This window comes from Macaca nemestrina, chromosome 12, assembly GCF_043159975.1.
Source record: "Macaca nemestrina isolate mMacNem1 chromosome 12, mMacNem.hap1, whole genome shotgun sequence".
In the NCBI taxonomy this organism is placed as follows: Eukaryota; Metazoa; Chordata; class Mammalia; order Primates; family Cercopithecidae; genus Macaca; species Macaca nemestrina.
The window spans coordinates 129,622,693-129,643,385 of NC_092136.1; the positions used below are offsets into that span (position 1 = coordinate 129,622,693).

At 50.5% G+C, this 20,693-nt stretch overlaps 1 protein-coding gene across 2 annotated transcripts in view; it reads left to right on the forward strand.

The window, feature by feature from the left end:
• The window catches only part of LOC105476192 (ST14 transmembrane serine protease matriptase), a 53,509-nt gene that overhangs the window by 13,415 nt on the left and 19,401 nt on the right, over positions 1 to 20,693 (forward strand). The window contains exons 2-7 of one of the 2 annotated variants that reach the window (XM_011731883.2): positions 17,643 to 17,802; positions 18,058 to 18,185; positions 18,395 to 18,465; positions 19,286 to 19,443; positions 19,659 to 19,694; positions 19,986 to 20,226. In XM_011731883.2, the coding sequence (XP_011730185.2) occupies positions 17,643 to 17,802; positions 18,058 to 18,185; positions 18,395 to 18,465; positions 19,286 to 19,443; positions 19,659 to 19,694; positions 19,986 to 20,226 (794 nt within the window). Of the gene's footprint in view, positions 1 to 17,639; positions 17,803 to 18,057; positions 18,186 to 18,394; positions 18,466 to 19,285; positions 19,444 to 19,658; positions 19,695 to 19,985; positions 20,227 to 20,693 lie in introns of both variants that reach the window. The other variant, XM_011731882.2, reaches the window with a different exon arrangement.

The following is a 20,693-nucleotide window of genomic DNA, read 5'->3' on the forward strand; positions in this document are numbered from 1 at the left end:
CCTGCTCTTTTCTCTTGTTTTGTTTTTTGTTTCTTTTGTTTGCCTTTTTTTTTTTTTGAGACAGGATCTTGCTCTGTTGCCCAAGCTGGAGTGCAGTGGCGTGATCACAGCTCATTGCAGCCTTGACATCCCAGGCTGAAGTGATCCTCCCGCCTCAGCCTGCTGAGTAGCTATGCCACCATGCTAAGCGAATTTTTTTTTTTTTTTTTGAGACGGAGTCTTGCTCTGTCACCCAGGCTGGAGTGCAGTGGCCGGATCTCAGCTCACTGCAAGCTCCTCCTCTCGGGTTCACGCCATTCTCCTGCCTCAGCCTCCCGAGTAGCTGGGACTACAGGCACCCGCCACTTCGCCCGGCTAGTTTTTTGTATTTTTTAGTAGAGACGGGGTTTCACCGTATTAGCCAGGATGGTCTCGATCTCCTGACCTCATGATCCGCCCGTCTTGGCCTCCCAAAGTGCTGGGATTACAGGCTTGAGCCACCGCGCCCGGCCAGCTAAGCGAATTTTTAAAAAATTTTTTGTAGAGATGGGGTCTCACTGCATTGCCCAGGCTTGTCTCAAACTCCTGGGCTCAAGCAATCCTCCCACCTCAGCCTCCCAAAGTGCTGGGATTCCAGGGATGAGCCACTGCGCCTGGCTCTCCTCTTTTTTTTTCTTTTCGAGACGGAGTCTCGCTCTGTCGCCCAGGCTGGACTGCAGTGGGGTGATCTCCGCTCACCGCAAGCTCCACCTCCCGGGTCCACACCATTCTGCTGCCTCAGCCTCCCGAGTATCTGGGACTCCAGGCGCCCACCACCACACCCGGCTAATTTTTTGTATATTTAGTAGAGATCAGGTTTCACCGTGTTGGCCAGGATAGTCTTGATCTCCTGACCTCGTGATCCACCTGCCTCGGCCTCCCAAAGTGCTGGGATTACAGGCGTGAGCCACCACGCACGGCCGCAGCTGTCCTCTTTTTATGGCCACAGAGTCTTCTACTGAGGACGGACAGTGGAGGAGCAAGCTTGTGTATGTCCTTGTCTGGTTGGATGCTGTGTTTATTTATTTGCAAAACATCTTGTCCCTGTTGACAAAGTGAAACATAAGATGACGTCTTTTTCTAAGATGGAGTTACTTATGTCAAGGGTGCTCTGTACAAGCCTCACGCATCTGCAGTGGGACCCTGTAGGAGGGCAAAGAACCAGCTTCAGTGAGGACTGCCTGACCCAAGTCTCTCCTTTCCTTTCTGGGAGCTGGTGCAGGGGAGGGTTGGTGTAACCCGGTGAGTGGTCAGGACTGAGAGCCCTGAGCCGTTGAGGCAAATACTTTTCTCTGTGCCTCAGTTTTCCCCTCTTAAAAGTGGGTTAATAACCACTTATGGCCTTCCAAATAGAACATAATTAGCTAATTCCTGCTAATGACTGAGGCCTACCTACTGTCTCCCTTTAATTTTAATTTCTCCATCCACTGTTCACCCATCTGCCAAAAGCCAGGCAGCGCCATTCCTCCCTCTGGTCTGGTGGAACAGCTGGAGTTCCCATTCAAACTTCAAAACAAAATGAAAGGCTGGGTGCGGTGGCTCACGCCTGTAATCCCGGCACTTTGGGAGGTCGAGGTGAGCAGATCACCTGAGGTCAGGAGTTCAAGACCAGCTTGGCCAAATGGTGAAATCCTGTCTCTACTAAAAATACAAAAATACAAAAATTAGCCAGGCATGGTGGCAGGCACCTGTAATCCCAGCTACTCGGGAGGCTGAGGCAGGAGAATTGCTTGAACCTGGGAGGCGGAGGTGAGCTAAGATGGTGCCACTGCACTCCAGACTGGGCGACAGAGCAAAACTCTGTCTCAAAACAAACAAACAAAACAAAAACAAACAAAAAACATAACAAACAAAAAACAAAACAAAAAACAAACAGACACCCCCCCAACAAAAGAATGAAAGACCTTAACAGCGCAAGTCTACTGGGCCTTAGTGGGGAGCAACCTGGCAGGCCTTTCCAGGAGCCCAGGAGCCCATCCTTGGCTGGTCCACATCTACCCGCCCTTGTCACTCTGCCCTGAGCCATGGTTCCAGCAGAGCTCCACTGCCGTTGGCTTCCTTGCAGCCCTTCTGTCCACTCTCTCTGGGAGAGAGAAGAAGGCCAGCCAGGGTGTCCCTATCCACTTGCACCCATGGGTGGTTTACCCCACAAGGCCAGAGAGTGCTGGCCAGCTCGCAGCATGCTCTGGGCCTCAGCTTACACATCAAGCTTCTGGTAGTTTCCAAAAACTTTTTTTAAAACAATGAAAACCTTGTTTCAAATACTTTTTTTGCACAGCCTGAAAATAATGAAACAGTTAGCTTGAAGCAGGAGCAGGACACAAAGGGCCTCTGGATCATTCCTTAGGACAAGTTAGGGATCCAAAACCACGGACAGACCCACAGCGGCAGGCGGAGGGAGTCTGCCCACGGCTGCAGCCCCAGGAGCTGCTCTTCCGCCTCTGAGGGCTCCCAAGGGATTGTCCCTCCCTCCTCCCTGGGGCCCACGGCCTGGAGAAGGAGGTAGTGGCCATAGCAAATACACTCATTATTTTTGGACGTCTTTGTGCCACGTAGGTGTTTTCAATATCACGTCTAATTCTTACAGCAGCTCGGCTTCATTTTCAGATGAAAAAAGGGTTAAAGGAGGATAATTTTTCAAAAACCCAGAGAGCTGAAAGTGTGGCAGAGCTGAATTTTGAACCCAAATCTATCTGACTCCAAATCCAGTGTTGCTCTCCTGGGCCCTCTTCTGCTTCTCCTGGAGGTGGGGTGTGTGGGTGTGGGGTGGGGGTGTGGGTGGCAGCCCACACCCTTGACACAAATAACTCCATCTTAGAAAAAGACTCCATCTTACATTTCATAGGGCACTTTGCCAACAAGGACAAGGTGTTTTGCTTGATAAATTTAAAGACTGCATCCAAACAGACAAGCATACTCTTCCACTGTCAGTCCTCACCAGAGGACTCTGTGGTCATAAAAAGAGCAGGACTTTGGCAGTTCACCCTCTGCTGTCACTGGTGATAAGCACCCAACGTCCACTGCCAAAGGCTCTGCCCACATTACAGACTCTTCCCTGAGAGACTGATGAAACAGCTAACCTAGCCAAGCCCAGATTTCTTTTTGTCTTTGTGGCTCTCCCCGGACTGGTTCATTAACCCTTTTTCCTATCCCCTTTCTCTTGATATGTTTTTCAAGTTTGCCACAAATGTTACCTTATGGGTTCCTGATAATTACGGGTCTAGTGTATCTTGCATGACTCTGCATGCCGGGAGAGCACTCATGTAGGAGGACTGCAGATTAGGTGGTGCTCCTAACAGAAATGTTCTCTGCATTTCATTTACGGCTGGAATTTCAAGCGGAATGGCAAATTCATTATATCTATCACATACCGTCCCTAAGATCGCTGATTTTCTTGGATTCCTTTGTCTCTGTGTTAGATTTTTTTCACGTCTGTCTCCAGATTTTGTTGGGTCTGAGTATGGGTGGACAGATCTCCAGGCTGGTGTGATCCAGTCCCAGAGGGCTAGAACACAGCTTGGCTGATTTTTTTTTTTTTTTTTTTTTTGATACGGAATCTCACTCTTTCTTTTCTTTTCTTTCTCTCTCTCTCTTTATTTATTTTTTGTTTGTTTTTGAGATGGAGTTTTGTTCTTGTTGCCCAGATTGGAGTGCAATGGTGCAATCTCGGCTCATCGCAACCTCCGCCTCCTGGGTTCAAGTGATTCTCCTACCTCAGCCTCCTGAGTAACTGGGATTACAGGCATGTGCCACCACGCCTGGCTAATTTTTTGTATTTTTAGTAAAGACGGGATTTCTCCATGTTGGTCAGACTGGTCTCAAACTCTTGACCTCAGGTGATCTGCCCGCCTCAGCCTCCTAAAGTGCTGGTGGGATTACAAGCATGAGCCACCACGCCTGGCCTGGAGTCACTCTTTCTTGCCCAGGCTCGATTGCAGTGGCGCGATCTCGGCTCACTGCAACTTCCACCCCCTGGGTTCAAGCGATTCTCCTGTCTCAGCCTCCTGAGTACCTGGGACTACAGGCGTGTGCCACCACATCCAGCTAATTTTGTATTTTTAGTAGAGATGGGGTTTCACCATGTTGGCCAGGCTGGTTTCAAACTCCTCACTCCACCTGCCTCAGTCTCCCAAAGTACTGAAATTACAGGCGTGAGCCGCCACACCCAGCCTTGGCTGATTTGTTGATGGTTCTAATGGTTTATGGTTTGGTAGTTTTGTAATAGCTCATGACAGTTTCCTGCTTGTGTAGGGATGTGATGCGTTTCTGTGCTCCATAGTGCCATGGTGTCTGCTCCATTCTCCCACAGGTGGAGGGGCCAGTCTGCATCTGTGCTCTGTCTTTGGCAAAAATCTATTCTTAGTTTTGGTAACTCTGCTGTGGTGTATTCTCTGTTCTCACTGGTGTCCTGAGGACTGTGATTCTTGTAGTATCTTTGGTAACTATTTTTCTGGTTATTATACATCTTGCTGTATATACCCACCCCAAAGCTCATTGTAATCTCCTAAGTTCTCTGCAGGGGGCTCCTTTGGTCCCAGGGGTTCCTCCCTAAAAGTTACCTCTGACGGGGATTTACTTTCCCTTAAAATTCTTTGAGCTGGCTCTTTGCCTGTCTAGCAATCTGTCAGATACTTTGCATTAAAAGTGTAGGGAGTTTTTCTTTTGGGGCTTAACTTTTTTTTTTTTTTTTTTTTTTTGAGATGGAGTCTTACTCTGTCACCCAGGCTGGAGTGCAGTGGCATGATCTCGGTTCACTGCAACCTCTGCCTCCTGGGTTCTAGTGATTCTCCTACTTCAGCCTCCCAAGTAGCTGGGACTACAGGCCCGTCCCACCACGCCTGGCTAATTTTTTTGTATTTTTAGTAGGGATGGGATTTCACTGTGTTAGCCAAGATGGTCTTGATCTCCTGACCTCGTGATCCGCCTGCCTCGGCCTCCTGGAGTGCTGGGATTACAGGCATGAGCCACCGCACCTGGCCGGGCTTAACATTTTTAGGGTCCTCAAGTCTGACTGTACATCCTCAGGGGGTCATACAGGGAGTCTTTCTGACTTCCAACTCTATTTGGGCAATGGTTCCATTTCCTACCTTAGCCAACTGTATGAGTGGGGGTTATGCAACAACTGGCTTCCTCTTCTTTTAGCCGAGTTAAAATTTGTTTTTAGGCCGAGCGCAGTAGCTCACGCCTGTAATCCCAGCACTTTGGGAGGCTGAGGCGGGCAGATCACCAGGACAAGAGATCGAGACCATCCTGGCAAACGTGGTGAAACCCTGTCTCTACTAAAAATACAAAAATTAGCCGGGCGTGGTGGCAGGCACCTGTAATCCCAGCTACTCGGGAGGTTGAGGCAGGAGAATCGCTTGAATCCGGGAGGTGGAGGTTGCAGTGAGCCGAGATGGCGCCACTGCACTCCACCCTGGGCGACAAGAGCGAAGCTCTGTCTCAAAAAATATAAAAATAAAAAAAAAATTTGTTTTGTCAATCGCCATCTCCTAAGTTGAGACCACACTTGCTATGAGCCTTTCTGGCTCCACCAGCTTCCTCGCCTGGCAACAGCCGAGACCTTGTCAGCTCTTGGAGCTGCAGGACCTGGATAAAGAACCCCATCACCTGAGGTTTTCCTCAGGGAGCCAGACTTTCACGGTGAAGTGAGATGATGTCTCTTTTTCAAGAGGGTGGCAGTTTGTTTTTTCAAATGGCTTGATTTCTAATTTCAGTTTTAGTGGAGGCTTTGGCCTTAGAATCAACTATGCCATCTATGCCCAGTAAGCTGACTGTGCCAATTCTCATGAGTGGTACGAGGTCACAGACAACCAGGTCCGTGCACCTTTGTGTCCTTCCACAAGGTCAGACTTATTGATGCGACTTCAATCACACAAGCCACGGCCGCATGGAGTTCCCAAAGAGACAGTTCTCCTTAGTACTTCCCATTCACTCCACAGTCAGAGCCTCAGGCACACAGGCTCAAACCACTCCAGTCAACATTGCAAACTATACATAATAATATTCTTAACCACTATATAGAAGTACAGATTAAACATTCCACATCAAAGTAACATTTAACATCAAGAGAAAGGGGATAGGAAAAAGGGTTAACAAACCAGTCCAGGGAGAGCCACGAAGATAAAAGAATCTCCTGGTGTGAGCCGGGTCATTTGTTGATCTTGCAGGGAAGAGTTTCTGATGTTGGCAGAGGCTTCATTGGCAGATTCTGGGTGCTTATCACGAGTGACAGCAAAACGGTGTCAGTGAAGATGGCATCTTGAGCTGCCGAAGTCCTGCTCTTTTATGGCCACGGGGTCCTCTGGAACGACAGTGAAGGAGTGTGCTTGTGTATTCCCTTGTCTGGTTGGATGTAGTCTTTATTTATTAAGCAAACGTCTTGTTCCTATTGGCAAAGTGCCCTGTGAAATGTAAGATGAAGTCTTTTTCTAAGATGGCGTTACTTATGTCAAGGGTGCTCTGGACAAGGCTCCTGGTCCCTTGGCTGCATGGGGAGGGCCCTGGGCAGTGCTGGGAGTGGAGATGGGACTTGACACCTGTAGGAGTTGGCTGCTCGCTGGCAGAGAACTTGGGTTTTTGTGTTGACAATGTCCTCACAGCCGGGTGAGTCAGGCCCTGGGGGACTTTCCTTCAGGCTGTAACCAGGTGTGGAGACTCGTGGTTTACTTCCTTCAGTGGGAGTTCTTGGCTGTGGGTCAGCTTTGTGTTCCCCGATGGGCTGGGGTTACAGATCTACAGATATTTCTGGATCTTCCTTGGGGCCCTGCAGCCCCACCTGTTTTCCAGCAGCTCCTTCTAGTGAGGCAGCTGAGGGCGGTGACGGGCCAAAGGGAAAGGTGGGCGGGCTGGGGTTTTGGGGTGTCTACTACCAGCTAGCTGGGCCTGCAGCTGGCCCTGTGCTCTCCCCGGAGGAGCTGGAGTGTGTATTTCTGGGAAAAGTGATAGCCTCGGGGACTTCTGGGACTCTGCTTATAACCAATTGTGGGAGGGTCCCCAGGGTGTGGAAGCAAAGTTCAACCTGGCACAGCAGCTTCCCTGCATCCCGGGTGGTTGCCCAAAATAGACCAGCTGAGACTAAGTCAGCTCCTCCTGCTGGTGACGGGAAGGGGTGAGCCTCCAGGAAATGGTGGGTGGAGTTTCTCCAACTTTCAGGTTCCCAAGAATGACCTGGGGCACTTGATAAAAACTTCCAAATCCCAGGCCCTGCTCCTGACGCCTGACATCAGCATCTCCAGGGAGAGGGGTTTGGGAATCTGGATGTGGAACAAACACTGCATTTGTTTCAGTTGATTTTATTGTTCTTTTTCACGACCAGACAAGTCCAGGAAATGCTGGGGTTGCAATCAGTGGGCACCGTAGGCTTTTGCAGGTTTCGTGAAAATTGGCTTCTAGAGAGATTGATTGTCCCTAGTTGGGGAGTGGGTGGGAGGATTCCAGTGTGGGGTTTCTTTTCCTTTCTCATTTGCCCCTGGGTCATCCCCAGATAAGCACTCAAGTGTCCTCTCTTATGAGGTCCCGTGCTGGGCCCTGGACTGCCATGGTGGCAGGTGGGGTGAAGTCCCGCCCTCAGGAGCCTGCTGACTGCCTGCTCTGTGCACAGCTCCCGGAGCTTCCTGGTGGCTGCTGATTTAACTAGGGAGGGCCTGTGTATGTGGGGTCCCTCCTAGCTGGAGACAGGTCCCTTTTATAATCAGCAGCCTGATGAATAGGCCTTCCTGCAGCATCCCTCTGGTGTCTGTCTCAGCTCAGCATTGCCCAGGTGACAAACACAGAGTTCGTTCTTGGCAGTCGTTCCCTGCTGTCCTTTGAGGTGGGCTTGAGTCGTGCTGGGTATCCAGGGAATCTGGCTAGGATCCAGCACAACCTTGTAGCCAGTCCAGCAGGGAGCGCCCATGAGGTTGTGCTGGCTCCATCTTTCCCTTGCAAAGGAAGGCAGCTTCGACCTGCCACAGAATGCTTTCTTCCCCGGGGAGCCCCTGCAGGTGCTCGGGCTCTGCTCTCCTTTCTCGCTTGAACAATTACAGGGATAGTTTATGGTTCTCATGACCCTGGTGGGGGTGATGACGTCATGGGATTGAAATCCATCCCGCCTGGTGGGTGGGTACACTGAGTCACTGAGTGTGTCAGTCAAGAGCCTTGGCCACAAGTCAGTGGCACTTGGCAGCAGCACACAAATCCAGCCACCCCTGTCCTTGCCTCAGGTCTGAGCAGCACAGCTGTGTCCCTAGCCAGTGGCATCGCCCCTGCCCCTTGACCTTGATCTTCAGCCTCAGAAACAGGTTACCATTGTCATGTGATTGCCCTTCACGGTCCCTCCCCGGGATTCCAAGGGACCTCTTCAGGTTTCCAGGTTCAGCCCCTTCCTTCCCAGCAGATCACACCCAACCTTAGCCACGTGAGGAACGATCTTTAGAAAGGGTCTGGCCCGAAGCTTCATTTTTCCCTATTTGCTTTGGTTGGAATCTTGTGTGGCTTTGTGGGCAGTTGGTAGTATTTTTGTTGATAAGTGTAGGGGCCCTTCCCCATTGCTTCTCTCTAAGGAGAACCATGCTCTGAGCTACCCATGGCAAATTCTGGCTTTGGACTTGTTGGTCCCCAGAGCCAGTGGGGTCGTGGGCCCTGGAGAGTTTGCACTCAGCGACAGGTCTGAGTGTGTTTGAGGAACCAGGAGAGCGTTCCTCTCAGAGGGAGGATTCTCGGGTTGACTCACACAGTTTTGTTAGCTCAGCATTTAGCTTTCAGCCCTGGTGAGTTTCTCTGACTTAATGAGAGTAGGCTGGCCGCAAGAATCTTTCCTATATTATCAAATAAAATAAGTCTCTTTTTTTGGCCCTCTAGAAATCAGTCTTTTTTTCTTTTCATTTTGGAGAGCCTGGCCTTGGGGAGGATATGCATCAGTTGCTCTAGTGTGCTTCAGACGACGAGATAAGATGAAATAGGGTGTGCTCCAGGACTCCTCCACTCCCCCTTCCTGGGTTTCTGGATCTGACCCCTCTCTCCCTGAGGAAAGTTGGGTGGGATGGCTATGGTTGGATCTTGTGCCTGCTGGATGGGATGGTGGTCTGATCTCGTGTCTGCTGGGTGGGATGGTGGTCTGATCCGCCTCTGCTGGGTGGGATGGTGGTCTGATCCGCCTCTGCTGGGTGGGATGGTGGTCTGATCCGTCCCTGCTGGGTGGGATGGTGGTCTGATCCGTCCCTGCTGGGTGGGATGGTGGTCTGATCTACTGTCTGCTGGGTGGGATGGTGGTCTGATCTCGTGTCTGCTGGGTGGGATGGTGGTCTGATCTCGTGTCTGCTGGGTGGGTTGGTGGTCTGATCTCGTGTCTGCTGGGTGGGATGGTGGTCTGATCTCCTGTCTGCTGGGTGGGATGGTGGTCTGATCTCGTGTCTGCTGGGTGGGATGGTGGTCTGATCTCCTGTCTGCTGGGTGGGATGGTGGTCTGATCTCGTGTCTGCTGGGTGGGATGGTGGTCTGATCTCCTGTCTGCTGGGTGGGATGGTGGTCTGATCTCGTGTCTGCTGGGTGGGATGGTGGTCTGATCTCGTGTCTGCTGGGTGGGATGGTGGTCTGATCTCGTGTCTGCTGGGTGGGATGGTGGTCTGATCTCGTGTCTGCTGGGTGGGATGGTGGTCTGATCTCGTGTCTGCTGGGTGGGTTGGTGGTCTGATCTCGTGTCTGCTGGGTGGGATGGTGGTCTGATCTCGTGTCTGCTGGGTGGGATGGTGGTCTGATCTCCTGTCTGCTGGGTGGGATGGTCTGATCTCCTGTCTGCTGGGTGGGTTGGTGGTCTGATCTCACCCCTGTGGGTGGGATGGTGGTGGTCCCTGTTAGATCCTGACCCTTTAGGGTCTGTACCCTGCTTGTCCCGAGCCCTTATCCCCAACCTCCCGCCAGGAAGTCATTCCTCGCTCCCTTGTCTGAGTGGCCTGGAGCTGAGCTGCTGTGTTTCTGGGCCGTCTGGCCAGGATCTAACTAAAGTGGGCCAGCAGGAAGAGGCTGTGATAGTTACGTGGCCTCTATCTGCGTTTATGGTAAGCAGACACCTGGCTTCATAGCACTGTTTTTTGTGTGCACCTGCAAATATGTTTGCTTTTAAGAAAGAGAGACAAGAGAAGTGAAAGCAGGCACAGGCACAGGATCTCGCCCGTTGGCTGTGGCCCCATAGGGAGGTGTTATATCTACAGTTGTCTAAGTGTCTAAGTGGATGGGAGCTCCTGAGACCTCCTCCTTCCTCCTCCAGCACCCAGGAGTTAAAAGAGCTTTGCTGCTTCACCGACTTTATTAGCTTTGTGACCTTGGAGGAACAGGCCACTCCCTCTCTTTCAGCCTCAGTGTTCTTATCAATAAAACGATGGGATTATGCAACAGTATCTCTGTTACACCTGAAAATGGAGCCAAGAGCTAAGGTTATAAAAGGAAGCAGCCCAGTTACTGATTAGACAGCACTTTTGGGCTGAGTGGCGCCACAGAGCTCACACTGCAGGGAGGACGGAGGACCCACCATTGAGCTAGCGCCACTGCTGGCAGCCTCGCTCCATGGCAGAGCCTGGGGAGACCCCTGAGTCAATGCCCTCAGCCACCTTCCCCCTTCTCATGGTTCCCTGAATCCTTGCTCCCTGAATTCTGGAACCTAACCACACTGGGAGGCAGTAAACCAGGACCAGATTCTGGATCTGCCACCAAGTGCTGGGTGACCTTGCAGAATTAGCATTCTTCCCTACCTTCTCTGTATAACAGGGGTGATAGCACCAGCCAGTCTGGAATGAGTCACAGGATTGTTGTGAAGGTCCAGTACGAAAATGGTTGTGAAATTACCCTGTGAATTGGATATACATCTAAACATAATAAATTATTATTTTGTTACCCACCCTTCCTTCCTTCCTTCCTTCCTTCCTTCCTTCCTTCCTTCCTTCCTTCCTTCCTTCCTTCCTTCGTTCCTTCCTTCCCTCCCTCCCTCCCTCCCTCCCTCCCTTCTTTCTCTCTTTCTCTCTTTCTTTCTTTCTTTCTTTCTTTCTTTCTTTCTTTCTTTCTTTCTTTCTTTCTTTCTTTCTTTCTTTCTTTCTTTCTTTCTTTCTTTCTTTCTTTCTTTCTTTCTTTCTTTCTTTCTTTCTTTCTTTCTTTCTTTCTTTCTTTCTCCCTTTCTTCCCTTTCTTCCCTTTCTTCCCTTTCTTCCCTTTCTTCCCTTTCTTCCCTTTCTTTCCTTTCTTTCCTTTCTTTTCTTTCTTTTCTTTCCTTCTTTCCTTGGTCTTGCTGTCTCGCCCAGGCTGGAAGGTAGTAGTATGGCTCACTGTAGCCTCAGCCTCCCTGGGCTCAGATCATCCTCCTGCCTCAGCCTCCTGAGTAGCCAGGACTACAGGTGCATGCTGCCATGCCTGGCTAGTTTTTTGTGTGTTTTTGAGGAGATGGGGTTTAGCCATTTTGGCCACGCTGGTCTCGAACTCCTGGGCTCAAGTGATCTGCCCACCTTGGCCTTTCACAGTGCAGATGTGAGCCACCATGCCTGGCCCTTTTGTTAAATTTCTTTTTTTTTCTTTCTTTTTTTTTTTTTTTTGAGACCAAGTCTCACTCGGTTGCCCAGGCTGGAGTGCAGTGGTGTGATCTCGGCTCACTACAATCTCCGCCTCCCGGGTTCAAGAGACTCTTGTACTTCACCCTCCTGAGTAGCTGGGATAACAGGCGTCCGCCACCACACCCAGCTAATTTTTTTGTATTTTTAGTAGAGATGGGGTTTCCCCATATTGACCAGGCTGGTCTCAAACTCCTGACCTCAGGTGATCCCCTTGCCTTGGCCTCCAAAAGTGCTGGGATTGCAGGCATGAGCCACCGCGCCCGGCCACTTTTGTTACTTTTTTTTTTTTCTTTTTTTGAGATGGAGTTTCGCTCTTGTTACCCAGGCTGGAGTGTAATGGCACGATTTTGGCTCACTGCAACCTCTGCCTCCCGGATTCAAGCGATTGTCATGCCTCAGCCCCCTGAGTAGTGGGATTACAGGCGTCCACCACCACGCCTGGCTAATTTTTTTGTATTTTTAGTAGAGATGGGGTTTCACCATGTTGGCCAGGCTGGTCTCAAACTCCTGACCTCAGGTGATCTACCTGCCTCGTCCTCCCAAAGTGCTGGGATTAGAGGCGTGAGCCACCACGCCCGGCCTACATTTCTTTTTTTTTTTTTTTTTTTTTCGAGACAGAGTCTCACTCTCTTGCCCAGGCTGTAGGGCAGTGGCATGATCTCAGCTCACTGCAACCTCCGCCTCCTGGGTTCAAGCCATTCTCCTGCCTCAGCCTCCTGAGTGACTGGGACTACAGGCATGCACCACCACGCCTGCCTAATTGTTTCGTATTTTTAGTAGAGACAGGGGTTTCACCATGTTGGTCGGGCTGGTCTCAAACTCCTGACCTCAAATGATCCGCCTGCCTCAGCCTCCCAAAGTGCTGGGATTACAGGCGGGAGCCACTGTTCCCAGCTACATTTCTTATACTTATATACACATACACAGTCTGTTCAGAGTCTAGCTGAAATCTCTGTTTTCTCATTCTTAAGTATGATTAGACTACCAGAAGCCACCAGATGTCTAAAGAAAACCTAGCCTGAAAGAAAGTCAAAGGGGAAGTTCCAAAGATAATATAAAAATATCTAGTTGCAGCTGGGTACAGTGGTGCACCCTGTAGTCCCAGCTACTCAGGAGGCTGAGGCAGGAGGATTGCTAAAGCCAGGAGTTCAAGACCAGCCTGGGTAACATAGCAAGACCCTGTATCTTAAAAAAAAGATTGCATTGCATCTATAGCTAAATTTGAGAATAGACATCTTAATATTGAGTCTTCTAATCCATGAACAGCATATATTGCTCAACTAATTTAGGTCTTTTAGAATTTCTCCCAGCAGTATTTTGCATCTTTCAGAGTACAGGTTTTGTGCATTTTTGGTCAGATTTACCTCTAAGTATTTCATATTTTTGAAGCTATTGTAAAAGGTGTCTTTTAGTTTTAGTTTCCAGTTGTTCATTGCTGATACGCCAGTACAAAGACAGCTACGGGAGTGTTTCTGGCAGCTCTATTTGTAATGACCTCAGATTGGAGACACCCCAAATGTCCATCAATAGGTGAACAGGTAAACACATGCTTGTGTACCCAAACGATGGGATAAATGCAGCAACAACCGAAAGGCATGCACTGCTGTGCACACAGGAACCTGGGTGAGTCTCAGAGGAATCGTGCGGAGTGAAAGTAGCCAGATGGAAGAGTGCATACTGCAGAATTCTATTTACATAAAGCTCTGGGAAAAGCAGCCTGAAGCAGATGCGTGGTTTCTTGGGGACAGGAAATGGATTCAGGGAGGAACATGTGGGAGGGGCCAGGAGGAGACTTTGAAGGCCATGGACATGGGCATCATCTTAGCTGTGGATGGTTTCATGGGTGCATATGGATGCCCAAAATTGTACACTTAAATATATACACTTTATTTTATGCAATAATACCTCAATGAAGCTATTTTTTAAATTTAATGGAAGGTTTGCAAGAGCAAGTCAAAGAAATTCCCAAAATAGAACCAAACGCTGAAGAAACGCAAAATACAGGAGAGAAAAGATGACAGCTAGAGGCGTAGAGGATCCATTCTTATCCGTGATGTTCCAAAATGTCATCACAGTACAGTCTGTTTGGCTATATGTGCTGCTTCATTTGTCTTTCTCACCATTCACTGAGCCCTTTGAATTGGAAAATTTAGGACTCTCTTCAGCTCTTGGAAATATCCTTCCAGTATTTCTTTGGTAATGGTCTCTTCTCTGCCAGACTCAGAAAAGATTGGGCTCAAGTATTCTAGAAGACAGAGGTGAGACAAGAAAGGACATTTGATTCCCAAATCTCCACCTCAGCCCCAAGCCAAAAGACAAAGACCCCAGCAGACTCCCACAGTGGATGGGAAAAATAGTCTGGAGAGATCGACTCAAAGAATATCTGGGCTTGAGGACCCCAGGTACAGAGGAAAGCTGTCGTGAGAGGTGAAAAGAAGGGGAAAGAGTCTCTTCTACGTGTTCCTGAATGCTAGTGGCTGGGTTTGAATCACTCCAGCCAGGAGATTAGAAAATTATTCTCTGGAGCAATGGAACCATCCACAGGAATATGTATATAGTCTAACAGTTGGGAGTGCCCAGAAAAAAATCTGTTTCGCCACTTACTTGTGTCCCCCCCAGTGAAGCCAGTTGTGGCATGGCATGCACACAGAGCTTCCAAACAGCCTTCAGGAGCTTGTTTCTAAATAAAAATAACCACCCAGGATCCCCCAGCATTTGAAGAAAGTCTTCAACATGGAAGAGAAAGTCAAAAACAGGGAAAAGATACTCAATGGAAATATAAAGATGAGAAGGTTTTGCATTCATGAAGCAAATACAAGATGCCATAAAAGAGGAAAATTCAAAGAACAAGAAAGCTCTTAGAAATTAAAATTTTGGGCCGGGCGCGGTGGCTCAAGCCTGTAATCCCAGCACTTTGGGAGGCCGAGGCGGGTGGATCACGAGGTCAGGAGATCGAGACTATCCTGGCTAACATGGTGAAACCCCGTCTCTACTAAAAATACAAAAAAACTAGCCGGGCGTGGTGGCGGGCGCCTGTAGTCTCAGCTACTTGGGAGGCTGAGGCGGGAGAATGGCGTGAACCCGGGAGGCGGAGCTTGCAGTGAGCCGAGATCACGCCACTGCACTCCAGCCTGGGAGACACAGCGAGACTCTGTCTCAAAAAAAAAAAAAAAAAAAAAAAAAAAAGAAGTTAAAATTTTGATACCAAGAATGAAAAACTCAATTGAAAGGTTAAAAATAATGAGATGGATAATACAGAGAAAGGATAAATAGAGGATAAATATAATAAGGATTAAAGAAAGGTAGACCAGGGAACATGAAAAGGAGACATAATCTAAAAAATAAGACAGGAAAATCACTTTGGGAGGCTGAGATGAAAGGATAGCTTGAGGCCAGGAGTTCGAGACCAGCCTGGGCAACATAGCAAGACCTTGCCTCTACAAAAAATTATTAAAAATTAACTGGACACGGTGGTGTACAGCTATAGTCCTACCTACTCAGGAGGCTGAGGTAGGAGGATTGCCTGAGCTCCGGAGTTCAAGGTTACAGTGAGCTATGATTAGACCACTGCATTCCAACCTAGGCAACACAGCAAGACCCTGTCTCAAGGAAACAAAAAGACCCAATTCAAAGCACATCCTCAAGGCTTTCAAAGGAAGACAGCGAAGTCATAAGTAAAAGATAATGAGTTTATAATATTATCATATTTCTCAAAAGCAAATTAGAAGCTAAAAAACAATAGAGCCATCAGAATTCTTTTCTTTTCTTTTCTTTTTTTTTTTTTTTGAGACAGTTTCAGTCTGCCACCCAGGCTGGAGTACAGTGGTGCAATCTCAGCTCACTGCAACCTCTGCCTCCTGGGTTCAAGTGATTCTCCTGCCTCAGCCTCCTAAGTAGCTGGGATTACATGCACGTGCCACCACACCCAGCTAATTTTTGTGTTGTTAGCAGAGACGGGGTTTCACCACGTTGGCCAGGCTGGTCTCGAACTCCCGACCTCAGATGATCCACGTGCCTCGGCCTCCCAAAGTGCTGGGATTACAGGCGTGAGCCACTGCGTCCAGCCTGAGCCCTCAAAATTCTAAGTGAAAATTATTTTAAACCTGTAGTTCTATACCCAGCCAAACTTCCATAAATGTGAGTGTAGAATTAAGGTATTTTCAGAAACATGCAAAGTATCAAAAACTATTCTTCTCAGAAAGTAAATGTTCGTCTCTTCTGGGTCTTTATAGTTAGAAAAAAATTTTTAAAAATTATGTGTTCCACCAAAATGAAGTGTAAACCAAGAAGGATGAAGACATGGAATCCAGGAAATAAGGATTTTAATGCAGAAGAAGATTAAGAAAAATCCCAGGGTGATGGTGAAGGAAGTTCTGGACAACTGCTATGAGAAAGGACAGGGGGCTCCAGAAGTGTGGCCCTCAGGAAGAATATGAAATAAGTTATTTAACAGATTTTATATGTAGAAGATTGAGAAGTACTGCAGAGCTCTTAGACTGTATGTGAAGATTTGGGTACAAATTAAAAAGTAACCCCAGTAAGTGAAAATTCACAGCAGGAAAAAGAAATTGTACAAAGAAAGGAAACATAATAGTGAACAATATTTTCACAGGCTAATAATGAAAACCTAGAGTATGGATATGATTTTTTTTTCAACTTTGGGCTTTTAACTATTGGGAGGATTGGGAGAGAAAGGGCGGAAGGACACTAAAATCCACATTGTCATAATAGAAAGTCAACCGATTTCTAGATGGATGAGTCAAGAGATTATGGTGTTGCCATATTATTTAGAAATATAGAGACGACTCCAGAACAAGCAGCTTGAAGACATTTTAAGTGGCCGTCTGGGATGTGTTTCTGTGTGTGATATTAGATCCAGTCACAAATATAGCCAATTAGGAAACCAAAATTGGAGTTTTAAGTATCCCAGTAAGGCAGGAGTGAGGAGAATCTTTCATGCAGTGAGTTGATAGTGGGTAAATGTCACAAACCAAGACATGTCAGCTTAAATTTACACTGTCGATTTATGAGATCACCACCAGAAGAACGACATCAGGAAACCGTTAAAAGGGCCAACACATGTGGGTTTGGGATGGGCTGTTGCTTTTGATGTGAGCCGTATTGAGTGGGTATGAGGTAGTTAAACCGAAAGTGCCACAGCGCCAGGCCATGGTGCGTCCCCAGGATTCAGGGCGGGTAGATGGCATGTGCTATGGGCAGAAACCTTTGCCAGTCCGTCACTGTGGGCAGCAGACACCCCACCTGCCCCTTCGTATTCTGGCCCCTCCTCATGGATACCCTTGGCAGGGAGGAACCCAGGGAAGTCGCCATCCTATTTGTTGGGCATTTGGTTTGTTTGCTTTTCCTTCTCTTGGGGCTGCGCATGGGTGTGGATTCCCACAGTGGGCCTCTCACTGTGCTTTCCGGTCCTGGACTGGGGTTCCCAAGGTTAAACACAGAGCAGTTTTTTTCCACGACGGTACCACCTTTTTACTTTTGGCTGGTTAAGGCCACTGGGTAGGGTGTGCAGTTGAGTGCTGGCCACAGGCTCCTGGGCCAGGTGATAGGGGGACTGAATCTGGTAGGGGCTGTGTCCCAGGGAGCAGGGCCTGCTCCTAGAAGTCTGCACAGGGGCACCATAGTTGCCAGTCATGGTCCTGGCCTGGGGCCCCTCTCCAGGGCACCCACCTATGTCAAAGATGATTCACTGAAGGGAAGACCTCGAAGACTGGGTTTCGACAGCCCTTCATTGCGTTTTAATTTAAATGAACAATTCGTAAGCAATGATTGCCTGGTGCTGTCCAGACCCTGAGATGCGTGGTCGGGAAGGCCGACCTCATGTTCCTCCCAGAGCATGCCCAGGGTTCATGTCTCAGAGTCTGTGCTCTGGGCAGTGGTCCCCATGCCTCTGGGGGAAGCCCCCTTCTTCTCACCCAAGCCCCTGCTTTCTTCTCCAAACCGGACCTCACAAAATGTGAACATCTTCCCCAGCGGGGTGCAGGGGGAGAGGGGTGAGAGGGTCTGAGTGGTGGCACCTCTCTGCCAGCAGAAAGTGAATGGCTTGGAGGAAGGCGTGGAGTTCCTGCCGGTCAACAACGTCAAGAAGGTGGAAAAGCGTGGCCCGGGGCGCTGGGTGGTGCTGGCAGCCGTACTGATTGCCCTCCTCTTGGTCTCACTGGGGATCGGCTTCCTGGTGTGGCATTTGCAGTGTGAGTAAAGTGGGGGCTGGCTCCAGGGAGGACGAGGAGGGGTGGCTGTCCCTCCTCCCTCAGTGGAGAGACCCAGGGCCACCTACTGAGGACACGAGGGTCTCTTGGCCTCTCTGGAACCCTGATGGGGGTGATGGGAAGCAGTCAGGGCTGGCCCATTGCTCCCTCCCGCCATTCATTCCCCGTTGTGGATGGCGAGGGACAGGCGGGGGTGGTACCACCTCCCCTGACCGAGCGCCTTCTGGTCTCACACAGACCGGGACGTGCGTGTCCAGAAGATCTTCAATGGCTACCTGAGGATCACAAATGAGAATTTTCTGGATGCCTACGAGAACTCCAACTCCACTGAGTTTGTAAGCCTGGCCAGCAAGGTGAAGGACGCGGTGAGTGCAGCCTGCCCAGAGCCCTGCCTGGCTGTGTGCCCTGGTGTCCCACCTGCTGGGCAGCAGGGACGTACCTCGCCTGTGCTCCCAGGGCCCTGGGATGGGGGTGATGTGGGACGGGCCCGGGCCCCAGAGGGGAGGGCGCAGCCCGGGCTTAGGGCAGCGTCATCGCTGTGTGGGGCCCGCCTTGAGTCTCTGCCCTTCCTCAGCTGAAGCTGCTGTACAGCGGCGTCCCGTTCCTGGGCCCCTACCACAAGGAGTCGGCCGTGACAGCCTTCAGGTGGGTGCAGACAGAAGGCTCAGTGGGATGCACCCCAGACTGGCTGGGAGTGTGATCGGGGTGCAGTGTGTAGGGCAGAAAGCGGGAGATGGTGCTGGAGGTCCAGGCCTGGAGAACCAAGGAGGGTCCTCGTTGTGTCCTCCTGTGCGTTACTTGGCAGCCTGACTCTTCTGCCCCCATGGCAAAGGTGACTGCAGCTGTTGCTGTGATGAGCTGCCCAAAGGCCTGTGAAGTGCTTGGCATGATGCCAGGAATGGCTGTGATTCTTTGTTGTTTTTCTACATTTGGGTTTGAGGGAGTCGGGGTGCTCAGGCAGGCTTCAATGAGTCCCCATATTTTCTGTGCTTGTACAGTTTTTCACGCATACTTTTGTAAAAAAATAGACTTTCTTCTCAAACTGCTTTTTATTTTGCTAGTTCGTTTGAACCCTGGGGAATGCTGTGTGGCAGGTGGCATTCCCAGTTCCTTTCTCAGGTCAGAAAACAGGCTCAGGAAGGCGACACTCGGGGTGTCCTCGCTTGTGGGAAAATTCCAGTGGGTTCCCCCTGCCTCATTCCTACCCCTGAGCGGCCTCCAGAATTGGTCTGGTGGGGGTGAGACTGAGAGCAGCGGGCAAAGGGGCAAGTCCTCTTGCTTCGGGGTGGGAAGAGGGGTGACACAAAAGAGGAGCTGGGGCAGGGCCTCTGCAGATGGAGGGCCCAGGTGGGCCCCCGCGGGTGGCCTGAGTGGCCCACGTGCCCTGGAGTCGCTCTAGGCGCACGTGGGGGAAATGGGGCCCAGAGCTCCGCCTCAGGCCCCCCCCCCCCCGCTCTCTCCCCAGCGAGGGCAGCGTCATCGCCTACTACTGGTCTGAGTTCAGTATCCCACAGCACCTGGTGGAGGAGGCCGAGCGCGTCATGGCCGAGGAACGCGTAGTCATGCTGCCCCCGCGGGCGCGCTCCCTGAAGTCCTTTGTGGTCACCTCAGTGGTGGCTTTCCGTGAGTCCGAGGGTCGGGGTGGGCATGGGACTGGCCAGCCTTCCCTGGAGTGGGGCTGGGCCCTGGACCATTGCAGGGGACCGGCACTCCCAGGGCCCAGTGCACCAGAGAGAAGATTACATGCTGGCCGGGCACCTCCCTTTAGATAATAAGGAAGCAGGAATAAGGAAATGGATTGTATCAGGAAATTCTTTATTCTCCTTCTTATTCTTCAGCCACTGACCCCAAAACGGTACAGAGGACCCAGGACAGTAAGTACCGTGCCCACCTCCTCCTCTGGGTGGGGAAGAGGGGAGATATGGCCAGATGCCCTTGAGCCAGTGGGGTCCCCAGTGCATGTCCCTCTGAATGAAGTACACTACGATGATCTTTCCAGGCCCTTCCTCTTCCAGGCCCTTCTGAGAAGCCCCTTTCCTGATCTCCCGAGGCCCAGGGCAGCCTGGGGCATCTCAAAGGGGCCAGGCCCACGGGGTCTCAGGTTCCTCCCCCAGCTCTGCCCAGTCCTGCCCCCACACATGCCCTTCTTCTTGTCTCCTGCGCAGACAGCTGCAGCTTTGCCCTGCACGCCCGCGGTGTGGAGGTGATGCGCTTCACCACGCCCGGATTCCCTGACAGCCCCTACCCCGCTCATGCCCGCTGCCAGTGGGCCCTGCGGGGGGATGCCGACTCAGTGCTGAGCCTCACCTTCCGCAGCTTTGACCTTGCGTCCTGTGATGAGCGCGGCAGCGACCTGGTGACGGTGTACAACACCCTGAGCCCCATGGAGCCCCACGCCCTGGTGCAGTGAGTACCCCGGGGGCGGGGGGGGGCTGTGGGAGCTTGGCAGCTGCACCATAGGGGGCCAGCTTCTTCAACCGATTGCAGCACAGGCCTGGGATACAGTTTACGACTCTTGGCCACAGGCCACTGCCAAATGTCCAGGCAGCAAGGGGCACGTGTGCTGTGATCCTCAGCTGGAGCTCCAGTCGAGTCTGGGAGGCGATTTTTCTCAGCCTTGGCAAGGCAGAGGAAGGCTCTCTGGTCCCCAGACACCAAATCCAGCCTGTGCAGGGCGTGTCCCCCTGAACTGCCAGAGAAGGCTCTGCCCACAGTTTTAAAATGTAGGCTTTGTTATTCAGCTATATGAAGGCCAACAGATCAGGAGATGACTGCCCTTGGAAAGACAATTTTGTTGGTGGGCATGGTAGCTCATGCCTATAATCTCAGCGCTTTGGGAGGCTGAGGCGGGAGGATCTCTTGAGGCCAGGAGT